Source organism: Pelodiscus sinensis, chromosome 16, assembly GCF_052426305.1.
Source record: "Pelodiscus sinensis isolate ZL-2025 chromosome 16, ASM5242630v1, whole genome shotgun sequence".
NCBI classification, from domain to species: Eukaryota; Metazoa; Chordata; order Testudines; family Trionychidae; genus Pelodiscus; species Pelodiscus sinensis.
Window position 1 is genome coordinate 41267748 of NC_143067.1, and position 17016 is coordinate 41284763.

At 45.7% G+C, this 17016-nt stretch overlaps 1 protein-coding gene across 2 annotated transcripts in view; it reads left to right on the forward strand.

The window, feature by feature from the left end:
• The first annotated feature begins 635 nt into the window (after positions 1-635).
• LOC106731829 (protocadherin gamma-C5-like) overlaps positions 636-17016 on the forward strand; it is a 237111-nt gene continuing 220730 nt past the window's right edge. Inside the window, exon 1 of one of the 2 annotated variants that reach the window (XM_089769591.1) lies at positions 636-3270. In XM_089769591.1, coding sequence (XP_089625717.1) covers positions 838-3270 — 2433 coding nt within the window. In that variant the 5' untranslated portion in view covers positions 636-837. Of the gene's footprint in view, positions 3271-14101; positions 16733-17016 lie in introns of those variants that run through there. The other variant, XM_075900728.2, reaches the window with a different exon arrangement.

Here is a 17016-nt window from a genome sequence, read left to right on the forward strand (position 1 = left end):
AAACTCTCGGATTTCTCAAGATCATGTAGCAGTCTAATCCTCTCCTTCAAAGTGCTGGAAACCCCTTCCATCTTGGTGTCATACATCTTTCTAAGGAAATTAAGAGTACTTTTAACTGACATCAGAGATCTGAGAACAGCAACACTGGCAGCACTAACAGCATCGAGTAGGACAAACTGACACCGAAAACATTTTGCCGAAAACTGCTCTATGGAGTACAATATAGCCTCCTCCCTTCCCTAGATTTGACAATCGAAAAAAGTGACCAGGCCTTAGATGTGCTGAGTAAACGGTGAACTTTGGCTGCTTTGCACCTCTGAGTTTTCGGATTAGGCACTACTTGAAAAAAAAAGACTAAAATGCAGATAAAGTATTCAGCATGCCTTTTCTTGCTTTCCGTATTATAACGTTACCTCGATAGATGTGTGTGTTCCAAGAAAAGTTTATTAATTAAGAGTATCTACAAAGAAAACAATGTAATAGCCCTTTTTAATGGAGACAGCAGAAGCATCAAAAACAGATTTTTTTCCAACCGGTTTCCCGACGAGGAAAACCTCGTTCAGACACATGGTGGCGCTGTTGGCTAAGCAGGGGCGCGATTACAACAGGCAATTCTGGCTGTGAGAACTTAATATCTCCCGATTGCAGAAGCAGAGATACGGGAGCTTTGTCTGGTACCGCTGAGAGAAACAGCCCTAAAAAGGGCGTCTCGTTCACTGAATCCCTGGACAGGAAATAGCCAGACTAAAGTAAATCTTTCGGCAATCTGAATTCGGCAGCGAAACTCCACTGGAGTCGTTATTTCTCGCCCCATCTGTGCGTTCTCTCCTATTGGGAATGGCGGACAACGAGAGGAGAAAAACAATCGAAAGGCAAGTGGCGTTTCTCGTTCTGTTTCTTTGCATGTGGGGCGTCGGGTGCGAGACGGCTCTCTACTCTGTGCCCGAGGAAATGGAAAGCGGGTCCTTTGTGGCGAATGTAGCAAAGGACCTGAGACTAGACCCGAAGAGACTGTCTGCTCGCAGGGCCCGTGTGGTGTCTGAAGGCAGCCGCCAGCATTTCCAGCTAGACAGAGACACCGGGGACTTGTTTATTAAAGAGAAACTGGACCGAGAGGAGCTGTGCGGGCAAACTGACCCCTGCACGGTGCAATTTAAAATGATACTGGAAAATCCCCTGCAAGCCTTTCCCGCTGAGATAAGAGTTTATGACATAAATGATCATTCTCCTGAGTTCTCCGAACAGGAATTTATTTTAAAAATCTTGGAAACGTCTGAACCTGGGTCTCGGTTTCCCTTGGACAATGCCCAGGATTTAGATGTGGGAAGCAATAGCTTGCAGAACTACAGCCTTAGCAACAATGACTATTTCCATGTTGATACGCGGGAGCAGAGCACCGGCAGGAAATTCGCAGAGCTCGTGCTGGATAAGCTGCTAGACCGCGAGGAGCTGCCAGAGGTGAGTCTCGTGCTCACGGCCGTGGATGGCGGCTCCCCGCCGAGGTCCGGCACAGCACAAATCCGTGTCACTGTCTTGGATGCCAATGACAATTCCCCGGTCTTCTCTCAGGCCATTTACCAAGCTCGAGTTCCGGAAAACAGTCCCAAAGATCATCCGATTGTCACTGTTTCTGCTACTGATTTAGACGAGGGAAATAATGGGGAAATAGCCTATTCTTTTAGCCAGAAATCCAAAGAAAATAGCAAAACCTTTCACATACACGGACTGACTGGAGAAATTCGACTCACAGGACAACTAGATTTTGAAACGATAGAAGCGTATGAGCTAGATGTTCGGGCTACGGATGGCGGGGGTCTTTTCTCCCACACTAAAGTGCTTGTAGAGGTGGTGGATGTAAATGACAATCCCCCGGAAGTTGAATTAATATCCCTCAACAGCCCCATGCCCGAGGACTCGTCGCCTGAGACTGTGGTGGCGCTTTTTAGTGTCAGGGACCGGGACTCTGGGGACAACGGGAGAACAGTCTGCTCCATAGACGATGACCTTCCATTTTCATTGAAAACAACTTTCAAAAATTCCTACTCGCTGGTGACTGAACACACGCTTGACCGAGAGACAGTGTCGGAGTATAACATAACTATCACCGCCAGGGACATGGGATCTCCCAGTCTCTCCACTGAAAAGACCATCACCGTGAAAATCTCCGACATTAATGACAACTCCCCGGTGTTCAGCCAAACGTCATACACTCTGCACGTCCGAGAAAACAGCGGCCCCGCCCTGTTGCTAGGGCAGGTCCGTGCTTTTGATTCGGACTCGGAGCAGAACGCCAAGGTGACATACTCGCTCTTGCCTGCTGAGGCCGGTGGCCTTCCGCTGCTCTTCTATATCTCCATCAACTCGGAGAACGGGAACGTGTACGCGCTGCGATCCGTGGATTATGAGCAGATCAGAGAGTTCCAGGTGCGGGTGCGCGCTGCGGATGGCGGGTCCCCCCCGCTGAGCTCTGAAGCCACCGTCCGGGTTGTGATCTTGGACGAAAACGACAACGCGCCCTTCCTCTTATACCCCCTGCAGAACAGCAGCTCCCCCGCCAGTGAGCTGGTGCCCCGCTCGGCAGGGCCGGGTTACCTGGTGACGAAGGTGGTGGCCGTGGACGGAGACTCGGGCCAGAATTCTTGGCTTTCCTACCAGCTCTTGAGGGCCACGGACCCCGGTCTCTTCACGGTGGCTTCCCACAATGGGGAAATCAGAACCACGAGGCTCATAACAGAACGAGATTCCAAGAAGCAGAAACTCATTGTGGTTGTTCGAGACAGCGGAGAATCGGCTCTTTCTTCCTCTGCAACTCTCACCATAGCTCTGGTGGATGGGTTTTCGGACGCACACCTGCAGTATACCGAGGTCGCTGTGGAAGAGGAAGAGAAAGGCCCGTTAACGCTTTATTTAGTCATTTCCCTGTGCTTAGTGTCGTTTGGCTTCTTGGTTTCAGTGATAATATTTATATGTATCAAGCTTTATAGAAGAAGGAATTATGGTGAAAAATACGTGTCTGCTTCTGCCAATGGCTACGGTGATAGCAACTTCCAAACTAATCTGGTAGATGTGTCGGGCACCGGGACTCTGTCTCAGAGCTATCGCTATGAAGTCTGTTTAACGACTGGATCAGGAAACAGCGAATTCAAATTCCTGAGGCCCGTTCTCCCCTCCTTGCCACCTGGGCAGGGCCCCCCTGGAACGGGCTCTGGGCGAGACCAGGACCTTCTTGCTAACTTTCACCTGAACCAGGACCTGGAGCCAGCGAATCAGGTTAGATTAACTTTCTCGTTCTCTATAGTTTTTTATTTGTTTCTTATTTTTCTTAATCATTGGTTTAACAGAAGTCCGGAGTTTGAAGAAAATATTATAAATATTTCACAAGTATTCAGAACGGAACTCATTTTTGTTCTTTTGGTTCTTGCAAATAAGTTTCGGATTGGTCTGTGTATTTCATGTTTCCTAGTCTGTGTTTTGGTGTAGAAACATTTGGAATATTACATCTCTTCAGCATACGTGCGTGTATCGGGGAGCCTTCATAGACTACTGGTCGACTGAATAGGAACGAGCATGCAAGAAAATGATCAGTTTTGGGGAAACACTTTAATGTCCTAGTAGAGAGAACTGATTTTCGCTTTTGAGCAAAGAATGCTGGTGTCATTAAAGACTTTTGGCCAAGTGCGGTTTAACAGGGTTGTAAATGATAAATGAATGCACCCAGCTACTTCCCCATTGTTATTTTTACAGTCACCTGTGATCGAATTAAGGCACAAGGGGTAATGGAAAATGTCTCGATGCACATTCTTGACTTTACATACTGTATAGTGCGTTTTTAGAAAACATCAGAAGGTGCGTTAACTATTAGGTTGCATTGAATCGCATTCGAATTCTACATGATTTTTCATAACGGGTTGTGTTCGTCCAGTAGAACACTATTTTATCTGCTCTCCCTGGTGTTGTGAAATGATTTGATTCTGTTGTGTCCTTACAGTATCGAACTTGCAAGTTTGTATTTAATCTATATTTTACAATTATTTTTGTTGTTTATATCTTTTCATAATAAATAATGTAGGATTTTTTAGAAATAGACTCCTAGAGTAGAAAACGGGAATTTCAAAATCTGTCTTTGTTATTTTGGCCTTTGCAAGTAATTTTGCATTTTGTTTCTGGTATGAAAATACTAGATAGTGAAAGACACTATGGCAGATTTCCAGACTTTCTTCTTTTGCTGGTTAAGAATGTTTCTAATATGTGGGTGTGTTATATTCTTGGATTCAATTGTCATTCACTTTCAACCGTTCTTAACTATTGCTTTCACATATTTTTTATTTTGGAATTTTCCACACACAAACGTTTTTTTTTAATGGGGTTGGGATATAAAAGCCAAAAGAGTTGGGTAGTGCTCCCAGACATATGTAGAAATCTGCTGAAGTGGAGCTGCAAGTTAATAGGAAGTTTGTTGTGAGGAGTTTTATACTTAAGAACATAAGAAGGGCCATACTGGGTCAGACCAACAGTCCATCCTGCCCAGTATCCTGTCTGCCAACAGTAGACAATACCAGATGCCTCAGTGGGAGAGAACACAACAGGTAATCCTCACGGGATCCCTCCCCTGTCACCCACCTCCAGAGAAACAGATGCTAGGGACACCATTCCTACCCATCCTGGATAATAGCCATTGATGGACCTAACCTCCATTAATCTATCTAGCTCTTTTTTTAGCTCTTCTTCCACCTGTCAGCAGGGGATGGAGGAGACAGGAGCTGAGGAAGCAGCATAGGCCAAGGGACGATTCCATTATTAAGTAATGGAATGTTTGAAAACAGCTATATTGTTGGGGGTGGGGTCTGTACAATTTTATTAGATTGAAAAGGGGTCTGTATGCTCAAAGTTTGGGAAGTACTGATCTAGAAAATGTTAAGCATTTACATTTTAAAACAGAGAAAAAGCCATTTTTGCAAGTTCTCCACTATGCTTCCTTATTCCCATGAACCAATCCCATATCTGTTCCAACCCACTGCACTACCATTTCTCTCCTGGTACCCTGAATTCTTTTTCTTCGATTACCTTCCTGACCTTAACTCATGTCCCTTGTCCCCTTTCCATTCTTGTTACCATGTAACCTGGTAAGACTGGTCTTTGTGATTTTTGGTGTCAGAGACTATCTGACAAAGGTAAATTTACTTGGGTGTTGAGATAGATTGGAGTATCAAATTAACTGCTTGTGACTTCATGGTTAGGTTGTTATAGTGCCTGGCTTTACACTTAATCACTGGTTGTGAAATCTAAGTATATTACAATGAAGTTCGATTTGTGCCATGCTTACTAACTCACACTCTTGAGTCTCTGCTTGACAATAGGTCTAAAATTGCTCTGTATAAACTCTTAGTGATATTGTAAATTCCCTTCCCTGCCCCCTCCAAACAATACCCAGCAGGCTGCTATTCTCAGTAAGGCCAATAAAACAAAATATATCTGTAATTTGCAATCAAAGTAATTTTGGAAGCATAATGAGCAATTTTAAGAGGATTCTCTTCAGACATTGAACATTAACTAAAAATTAAAATCCTCATAACTTTCAAACTCCTTTTCTGATTTTTACCAAACTTCTTTGAAAATAAATCATTTCGTTCATCTCATCATAGGATAAGATGGACAAAATACATTTCTAGAAGGTTGATTACCTTTTTGAGGAGACTGGGATTCAGGAGAGACAGTTTTAAAATTCAAGTTACTAAAACAAAACTACCATCAGTCTTGACTTTGGAGCACCTATTGTTACAGGAGGATTTTGTTTTAAAAATGGAAATAAAATAAATTTTGTATCTGTTTACAGAACAGTGCAAAAGAGTCTAATGAAGGATTTTACAGCTCAAATAATTTCTTCAAAAATTGACAAAAAAATTATTTAACATTATTTTCTGAAGGTATAGGTGGTTATGTTTTCAGTGGATGTATTAATGTCTATTCTATTTTACTTTCTTTCCATGTACAAATCAAGAAAAGTAGGGAGGGACAATCTACCTTTTATTTTCTGAAGGTATAGGTGGTTATGTTTTCAGTGGATGTATTAATGTCTATTCTATTTTACTTTCTTTCCATGTACAAATCAAGAAAAGTGGGGAGGGACAATCTATAGCTGAATCTGAGTAGATGTTACTTGAATCCAAAAAAATAAAATAATGCATTATAATTACAGGAAAACAGGAAGGCTATGTTTAGACTGGCATGATTTTCCGGATATGCTTTTAACGGAAAAAGTTTCCGTTAAAAGCATTTTCAGAAAAGAGCGTCTAGATTGGTATGGACGCTTTTCCGCAAAAGCACTTTTTGGGGAAAAGCGTCCATGGCCAATCTAGACGTGATTTGCGCAAAAAAGCCCCGATCGCCATTTTCGCGATCGGGGCTTTTTTGTGCAAAACAAATCTCAGCTGTCTACACTAGCCCTTTTGTGCAAAAGTTTTGTGCAAAGGGGACTTTTCCCCAAACCGGAGCAGCATAGTATTTCTGCAAAAAGCACTGATTTCTTACAGTAGGAAGTGTGACGTAGTGGGGGTACTTGCTGGGCTGTGGTGACCCCTGCTGTCTGGAGCAAGACCCAGCAGGGAAAACCTCGCTAGGCAGAGGTAAGGCCAAACTTGTTGAACCAGTGGCCAGACACCCCCCATGGAGAGGAACAAAGGAAGGTGGAATGCTGCCCTGACTGCGGGGGCAGGGCTGCAAGGGAATTTAGTTAGTTACTGTGGGAGAGCATGGAGGAGAGCCTAGGAGAAGGGGCTGGAGTTTAGGGGCCCAGTCTCCCCCATCTCAAGGGGGCCTGAGGCATCCTAGCCCAGCTCTGGGACCAGACTACATCTGTGCTGTGCTGTATCCTGGAGAGGCAATAAACTTCCTCTTTTCCACCGGCTGGTGAAGTCTGTTTGTGCCATTTCGGGGTGCAGGAGACGGGGAACCCCTAACGCGCCGTCACAGGAAGTCAGTGCTTTTGCGGAAATTCAAGCAGCCAGTGTAGACAGCTGGCAAGTTTTTCCAGAAAAGTGGCTGATTTTCCAGAAAAATTGGCCAGTCTTGACACAGCCGAAATGTAAATATTCACTTCTGCATATATTAGAACATAAGCAACTCATTGTGAGTAACCATGGTTAAATCACTTTCAGCATCATCACATGCACAACATTTATGAGATATATACATCAACATTGACAGGTAAGGTTAAGTGTAACTTCTCTGTGTGCTGGAATTCCTATGAGCATCTCTAAACTAACTTCACCTTCTCCCTCTGTGCATAGAATTTATTTCCCTTCTTTGAGTTGCATCTTATGGAGAATCTATTCTACACTTGCCAAACTGGTCAGCAAACTGCTAGTCATACACATAAAGTGACTTTTAAGAGTACTTCCATCCAATCACTGAGCTTGATACTGAATTGCAGCATCTAAGAATAAATTTAGCTTCCATTTACGTGCCCTACATACATATTGCCATTATCTAATACCCACAACTAGACCCCTATTGTCTGCAGGCAGCTGCTGACAGGTGGAAGAAAAGACTGTAGTTGTTCAAGATTTGAAAGCAGTTGGAGGGAGGTCAGACCCCACATGGGATCATGGGGGAATGTTAAAGGAGCAGAGGACCTGGTGATGGCACAGAAGGGTTTAAAGAAAACCTGTGAGTTCATCTAGCCCTGCCCTGTTATCCCTACAGACCTGGAGGGGACAGAAAAGAAGGGAGCCTGGCATAGTGAGGGATTAACTGTCAAAGAGTTGGGAACTTTCTCTTTGCCTTCCTGAAGGACCAGCAACCTGCGAGTCAGTGCAGACACTGGACGCAAGAAGGGAGCTGCTTGGTAAATGGCCCAGCAAGGCCCACCCCAAATTAAAAAGATCTTTCATAGGAATCAACCCAAGAAAACAGGTCCTGAAACTACCCTCATGACCTGGAAAAAAATCCATTTCCTCTGCACAGTGGTTTGAGCACACAGAACCATTAGCCAGGATCTGAGGGAGAAGAAGAGGTCAGGTCCCCAATAGTCTTCCTAACCAATGATCTAGGCACGAAGCTGTCCAGCTACTGAAGGCCCTATCACATATCATGGAGATTGCAGTCATTGGCCTAGTCCCTGATGATTGGAATTTAAAAAAAAGGCAAAAAAACCTCCCAAGAACATGAGGTCAAACCCTTGAATGGAGATGGAACAGCTGTTGAAATGGAAGGCCTAGCAAAACAACCACCATCAACAGCAACAGCAGCAACTCCTGAAGCATATGGCCATGCAGCAGCAGTAGAATCAGCTAATTAATAAATTGGCAGCACAGCAACAGCAGTAGCAGCTGCTGCTGGTGGTCCAATAGGTGGTCTCCATATTGCGACCAACTGCTGCACCTGAACTGCCTAGCTCACCCCATCAGGTTTGCCAAGATGGGGCCTGAGGGTTTCTTAGCAACTTTTGCATGGGTAGCCACAGTAACCTGGTGAATTCAGGCCCTTGAAGAACATTTGCATACTTCCCTCTTAACAGAATCCCTGTGCGCTAGAGGACAAAGACCCCAGTGTTCCCTAATCCATTTACCCACACACCAACTGAGGAGACCACAGTCCTCTGAAGGCTCAGCCAATGCTCTTGGTTTGCTCAGAATTTGGGGAGACCTGTCATCACCAGATCACCCAAGTATCCAGGCAGGAAACCTATGTGCCACCCAAGATCAGGATCAGTGTTTCACATGTGGCCATTCTGGGCACTGGTCCAAAGAGTGTCCTTAAATGGAATGTATCTTTGCGAAACCACTCTGAAGCCCTCTCACATGCCAAGTGCCCTATTTAGACATGCATCTGATGAAGTGTGTCTTTGCCAATGAAAGCTTATGCTCCAATAAATCTGTTAGTCTATAAGGTGCTACCGGGCATCCCGTTGTTTATTCAGATTCAAACTAATACAGCTACCTGTCTGATACTTGTCACCATGCAAGGCACTACATTTAGCCATAGGGAGTGAAAATCCATCAACCTCATGAAAAAACTTGCACAAGTACAGACATATCATCTTCCTCTCCAAATGCAAACGGATGGACATCATACCAAATCGAATGAAGGTGAAAAATCCATTGTAATCGACATACTGCACAGACTATGGTGAGAGATAGTGCCATACACTCTCAAAGAAACTGAGAAACCACCTGATCAGACTCCTGTACAGCAAACAGGAAAACATCAAAAATGAGCTCTCAAATCTGGAAACGCTCATAAAAAACCAACCTTCCACGCAAACTTCCACATGGCTGGACTTTACTAAAACAAGACAGGAGATTTACATTGCACACTTCACTTCTCTACAGAGGAAAAAGGACTGTAAGCTGTCTAAACTCCTACTTTCCACATAGGGCCACAACAGTGGTACCCTTAACTCACCCAGAAATATTGTCAAGCTATCCAACTATACACTCAGCCCAGCAGAAGAGCCTGTCCTATCTCAGGGACTCTCTTTTTGGCCAACCACCCCCACAAGCATGATACAGTTCTGTGGTGGTCTGGAAGCCTACTTTCGCCATCTCCAACTCTAGGAATACTTTCAACACAACACTGAACAGCACATTAACACAGAGATACCCTCCTACCAACAGAATTCTGCATGGACTCCTCCTAATGGTCAAAATGACAGACTGGACCTATACATAGAATACTTCTGCCAACATGCACAGGCAGAAATTGTGGGAAAGCAGCATCGCTTGCCCCATAACCTCAGCCATGAGGAACACAATGTCATCCACAGCCTCAGAAACAACCCTGAGATTATAATCAAAGAGGCTGATAAAGGAGGTGCTGTTGTAATCATGAACAGGTCAGACTACCAAAAGGAGGCTGTCAGACAACTCTCCAATACCACATTCTACAGTCCACTTTCCTCAGATTCCACTGAGGAGTACTCAAAGAAACTGTACCATCTGCTCAAGACAGTCCCTACACAAGCACAGGAACAAATCTGCACAGACACACCCCTAGAGCACGGACCAGAGTTATTCTATCTACTACCCAAGATCCATAAACCTGGAAATCCTGGACACCCCATCATCTTGGGCATTGGCACTCTCACTGCAGAACTCTCTGGATATGTGGACTCTCTACTCAGACCCTAAGCCACCAGCTCTCCCAGCTATCTCCGAGACACCATTGACTTCCTGAGAAAACTACAATGCATTGGTGATCTTCCAGAAAACACCATCCTAGCCACCATGGATGTAGAGGTTCTCTACACCAACATCCCACACATAGATGGAGTACAAGCTGTCAGGAACAGTATCCCTGATGATGCCATAGCACAACTGGTGGCCGAGCTATGTGAGTTTATTCTCACACTCAACTATTTCAGATTTGGGGACAATTTATACCTTCAAACCATTGGCACCGCTATGGGCACCTGAATTGCCCAAAAATATGCCAACATTTTTATGGCTGACCTGGAGCAACGCTTTCTCAGCTCTCGTCCACTAGCACACCTCCTCTACTTACACTATATTGATGACATCTTCATCATCTGGACCCATGGGAAGGAGGCTCTGAAAGAATTCCAGCATGATTTCAATAGTTTCCACCTCACAATCGACCTCAACCTGGACCAGTCTATACAACAGATCCACTTCCTGGACACTACAGTGCGAATAAGTGATGGTCACATAAACACCACCCTATACTGAAAACCTACTGACCACTATGTTTAACTACATGCCTCCAGCTTCCATACCGGACACACCACACAATCCATTGTCTACAGCCAAGTGCTAAGGTACAACCCCATTTGCTCCAACCCCTCATCCAGAGACAAACACCTGCAAGATCAGTGGTCCCCAGCACGGTGCCCGTGGGTGCCATGGTGCCCGCCGGGGCATTTGTGCACACCTGCCGACAACCTGGGCTGGCCCGCCCACGGCGCACGGGAGGCGCCGGCCCCAGGCGCGCGACACGCACCGGAGCCAGGTGCGCAGCGCTCGGGAGGCCCCAGTCCTGGGGCACATGCGGGCGCGCAGCACTCAAGCAGTGCCGGTGTCGGCCCCAGGCATGTGGCTTGGGCAGTAGCGCCGGCCCCGGTCCCATGGCACAAGGCTCTCGGGCAGCCCCGGCCCTGGGGCACATGCCGGCTCTGGCGCCAGGTGCAAGGGCATCCCCGTCCCCTGGCGTGCCCCCGGACATGCGGCCCCGCCCCCGGGCGCCCGGCGCGTGAGTGGCCCCATCCCCGGGCTCCCGGGAGCCTCTAAAGGTTGGGGACCACTGTGCAAGATCTTCATCAAGCATTCTTAAAACTATAATACCCGCCTGAGGAAGTGAGAAAACAGATTGACAGAGCCAGAAGTGTACCCAGAAGCCTCCTGCTACAAATACAGGACCAACAAATAAAATAAGAACACAACTGGATATCACCTACAGTCCCCAGCTAAAACCTCTCCAATGCATCATCAGTGATCTACAACCCATCCTGGACAATGATCCCTCACTCTCACAGACCTTGAGAGGCAGGCCAGTCCTCACCCACAGACAGCCTGCCAACCTGAAGCAAATTCTCACCAGCAATTATACACCACAGCACAGTAACTCTAATTCAGGAACCAATCCCTGCAACAAACTTCGGTGCCAACTCTGCCTACATATCTACACCAGCAACACCATCACAGGACCTAACCATATCATCCACACCATCACAGGCTCATTCACCTGCACATCTACCAATGTAATATATGCCATCATGTGCCAGCAATATCCCTCTGCCATATACATTGGCCAAACTGGACAGTCCCTATGTAAAAGAATAAACAGACACAAATCAGATATCAGGAATGGTAACGTACAAAAACCTGTAGGAGAACACTTCAGTCTGCCTGGACACACAGTAGCAGATTTAAAAGTAGCAATCCTGCAACAACAAAAATTTCAAAAACAAACTTCAAAGAGAAACTGCAGAGCTACAATTCATTTGCTTAGGATTAAACAAATACTGTGAATGGCTAGCCAACTACAAAAGCAGTTTCTCCTTTCTTGGTGTTCACACCTCCACATCAGTTGCTAGAAGTGGGCCTCATCCTCCCTGACTGAATTGACCTTATTATCTCTAACCTTACTCTTGATTGGAGCTCTTTTCATATGCCTGTATATTTATACCTGCTCTGGAATTTCCACTACATGCTTCTGACCAAGTGGGTCTTTGCCCATGAAAGCTTATGCTCCAATAAATTTGTTAGTCTGTAAGATGCCACAGGACTTCTCGTCATTTATGCAGATTCAGACTAACACGGCTACCCATCTGATATTTAGACCCAGGGGTTGCTCCAGTGCTAGACAATTGTCTGGGCAACCATACAGACTTTGGCCTTCTGTGACTCCAGACTTAACTTTGTCTCCTCATCTGCCATCTCCATTCCCAGCCACTCTGGCTATGTCTACACTAGCAAAGTTTGGCAATGAAAGTGGTGTCAACAGGCAGAAGACACCAAAACTCAAACTGTTTTTTCTGGTATCTGCTGTTGACAGCTATTGGCCACATATGCAGCTCTCTTGTCAACAGAAAGAGCAAAGCTTTGTGGGCACACATACCACAGTGCTTTGTACCACTTTCACACACTAAGCACTATAGGAACATGCAACATAGCAGTAGGCATGATGGGAACATGAAAAATGTCCTGTCTGACTCTGATTTCTGCCTCCTGATTCCAGCCTGGTATTACCGCTGACCTCTGGTCCCTGAACTCAACCTAAGTCTCAGACTTCTGCTTATTGAACCTGGCTGTTATGATTCCAATTCCTGGTCTATGACTACTGCCCCAGCTATGCTGTCCTATGCCCAGTTGTGACTGATAGGCCAGGCCACACCACCTATGCTGAGGTTCCTTACACCCAGGTAAATAGGGTTGTCAGTTGAACAAGTCTTCCTGCTAAGATAATAGAGCAAGATATAGGTATTATTCATTAATAAAGACATAAAGGAGGTAATATAGTAATGCCAATCAACATGGTTTGTGGATAATAAATGCTGTCAAACTAATTTGATTTTTTTTTGTTGATGAGATTCCAAGTTTAGTTGACAAAGGTAATAATGGACTTTTGTAAGTTCTTTGATTTGCTACTACATAACATTTGGGTAGAAACCTGGACTGATAAAATTAGCACAGTACTCATTAAAGTGATTTAAAAACTGGCCAACTGATAGGTCTCAAAATGTAATTGTAAATGGAGAATCATCACCAAAAGAATCTTTTCTAGAGCAGTCCCACAGGGGCCAGTTCATAACGTATTTAACATTGTTATCAATGGCCTGGAAGAAAACAAAATAAACTCAGTTAATGTTTGCAGATGATGCAAACATTGAGGAATGACAGGTCGCTGGTACTGTGTGATCTGGATGATTTGGTAAGTTGGATGCAAGCAAACAATATGTCTTTTAAATAAGTCAAAATGCAAAGGTAATATTTAGAAACAAAGAACAGGGACTGTCTTTACTGGATGGGGAACTGTGTCTTTGTAAAAGTTGTAAAGGTGGTTGATTTTCTGCTGATCTTGCACTCCCAGTACAATGCCGTGGCTAATATGATCATTGGATGCATTAACAGGGGAAACTTGAGCAGAATAGAGAAGTTATTTTATCTCTCTACTGGACATGATGGCTACTGGAATACTGTGTCCAGTTCTGGTGTCAGAATTCAAGAGGATGTTGATAAATAGGAGTGGGTACAGAAAAGAGCTGCTAGAATGAATATTGAAAGATTAAAAAACCTGCCTTATAGTGACAGACTCAAGGGACTAATTCTAATTATCTTAACAAAGAAAAGGTTAGGGGATGATCTGATTGTAGTTTATAAGTACTTACAAGGGGGAGATATTTCACAGAGGGCTCTTCAATGTAGCAGAGAAAGGTGTAGCAGAATCCCATGGATGGAAACAGAAGCTAGACAAATTCAGAAGGGAAATAATATGTATCTTTTAAACAGCAAATAAGTTACCATTATTTTATACATTTTAAAAAAATGGGGTGGGGGCTGCGAACATAAAGTTCAGACACCTGGTGGCGCTGTTGGCTAAGAAGGGCTCTCAGCTACAGCCTGTAATTCACTTCTGCGGAACAAGAAGTCGCACGACTACGGGAGCAGAGTTCCAGACGCTTTTGTCTAGAATTGCTGAGAACGTCACCAAATAATTCGGCTCAATTAAAACTCTGGAAAGGAAATATTGAAATTACAGTAAATCTTCCGGAAAGGAGAATCCTGCTGGGATGAATCTCGACTAAGGATACTATTTCAGCAGCACCCTGGCTTGTGTTTCTACGTACACAATGGCGGGCGCCGAGAGGAGAACAGCATGCAGAAGGAAAGTCATCTCTCTCGTTCTGTTTCTTTGCGCTCGGGCCAGCGGGTCCGGGACCGTTCGCTATTCTGTTCCCGAGGAAATGGAAAGCGGGTCCTTTGTGGCGAATGTAGGGCAGGATCTCGGGCTAGCCCCGCAGGGACTATCCGCTCGCAGGGCTCGCATTGTTACCGAAGACGGCAGTGAGTATTTCCAGCTAAATGGCAACACAGGCGACTTGTTTATTAAAGAGAAAATGGACAGAGAAAAACTGTGCGGGCAGACGGACCCCTGCACGGTGCAATTCGAAATAATCCTGGAAAATCCCTTACAATCGTATCGAACTGAGGTCAGGGTTTATGATGTAAATGATCATTCCCCAGTGTTCCTGGAAAGCGAACTACGTTTTAAAATCGTGGAAACGACTCCCCCAGGAACTCGGTTTCCCCTGGAGAGCGCCCAGGACTTAGATGTGGGAAACAACAGCCTGCAGAACTACAGCCTGAGCCCCAATGCCCATTTCCGTCTGCAAACAGGGGAACTCGCTAATGGCAGGAAATATGCCGAACTGGTGCTGGACAACGCGCTAGATAGAGAGCGCCAGCCAGAGGTGAGTCTCGTGCTCACGGCCGTGGATGGCGGCTCCCCGCCGAGGTCCGGCACAGCACAAATCCGTGTCACTGTCCTGGACGCCAATGACAATCCCCCGGTCTTCTCTCAGGCCATTTACCAAGCTCGAGTTCCGGAAAACAGCCCCAAAGATCATCCGGTTGTCACTGTTTCTGCTACTGATTTAGATGAGGGGACTCACGGGGAAATAGCCTATTCTTTTAGCCAGAACTCCAAAGAAAATAGCAAAACATTTCACATAAACCCAGCTACGGGGGAAATTCGACTCCGAGGTGCCATTGACTTTGAAACGACAGAAAACTACGAGTTGAACATTCGGGCCACGGACGGCGGGGGGCTCTCTGCGCACTGCAAGGTGCTGGTTGTCGTTCTCGATGTGAATGACAACTCCCCGGAAGCGATAGTAACATCCCTCAGGAGCCCGATTCTCGAGGACTCCCCCCCGGGGACAGTGGTGGCGCTGTTCATTGTCAGGGACCGGGACTCCGGGGACAACGGGAGAACAGTCTGCTCCATAGACGATGACCTTCCATTTTCATTGAAAACAACTTTCAGAAATTCCTACTCGCTGGTGACTGAACACGCGCTTGACCGAGAGACAGTGTCGGAGTATAACATAACCATCACCGCCAGGGACATGGGATCTCCCAGTCTCTCCACTGAAAAGACCATCACCGTGAAAATCTCCGACATTAATGACAACTCCCCGGTGTTCAGCCAAACCTCATACACTCTGCACGTCCGAGAAAACAGCGGCCCCGCCCTGTTGCTAGGGCAGGTCCGTGCTTTTGATTCGGACTCGGAGCAGAACGCCAGGGTGACATACTCGCTCTTGCCTGCTGAGGCCGGTGGCCTTCCGCTGCTCTCCTATATCTCCATCAACTCGGAGAACGGGAACGTGTACGCGCTGCGATCCGTGGATTATGAGCAGATCAGAGAGTTCCAGGTGCGGGTGCGCGCTGCGGATGGCGGGTCCCCCCCGCTGAGCTCTGAAGCCACCGTCCGGGTTGTGATCTTGGACGAAAACGACAACGCGCCCTTCCTCTTATACCCCCTGCAGAACAGCAGCTCCCCCGCCAGTGAGCTGGTGCCCCGCTCGGCGGGGCCGGGTTACCTGGTGACGAAGGTGGTGGCAGTGGACGGAGACTCGGGCCAGAATTCTTGGCTTTCCTACCAGCTGCAGAGGGCCACGGACCCCGGTCTCTTCACGGTGGTTTCCCACAATGGGGAAATCAGAACCACGAGGCTCATAACAGAGCGAGATTCCAAGAAGCAAAAACTCATTGTGGTTGTTCGAGACAGCGGCGAATCGGCTCTTTCTTCCTCTGCAACTCTCACCATAGCTCTGGTGGATGGGTTTTCGGACGCACACCTGCAGTTCACTGAAGTAGTTGAAGCAGAAGAAAAGGATGACACGTTAACTACGTATTTAGTCATTTCTTTGTGTTTAGTTTCTTTTCTTTTCCTGATTTCAATAATTATATTTTCAATAATGAAGCTACTTCGGAGAAAGAATTATGGAGGAAGGTTCGTGTCTGCATCTGACAATGTTTATGGCGATGGGAACTTCTCGAGTAATTTGTTGGATGTAACGGGTAACGGAACTCTGCCGCAGAGCCTTCGGTATGAAGTTTGTTTAACATCTGGTTCGGGAACTAGTGAATTCAAATTCCTGAGACCCGTTCTCTCCACTCTCCCCGCTGAGGACAGGAATTTTGGGAAAGCACAAACACAGGATCTTGTAACTAACTCGCATCTGAATAACGAAACGGAATCTGCTGCCCCGGTGAGTCTCACTGATGCTTAAATGTCCTTTTTCTGTCTCTGTAGCGCAATATAAAATATTGTTTTTTCAATTATATTAATTGGATTTTTATGTTGAAATTATTTTCAGTCTCCCTCTGTCTATCCTCCAGTTTGCATGTGGTATATGGGAGTGTTATTAATACGGGTGATAGTTAATTGTGTAATTTTCAATTGCGAAAGTTTTAGTGGGATATCGATGTTACTCTTTCTTAAAGATGCTACCTTCTTGTTTTCGCGGAAGTGGAAATTTAAGATGATTTCTAG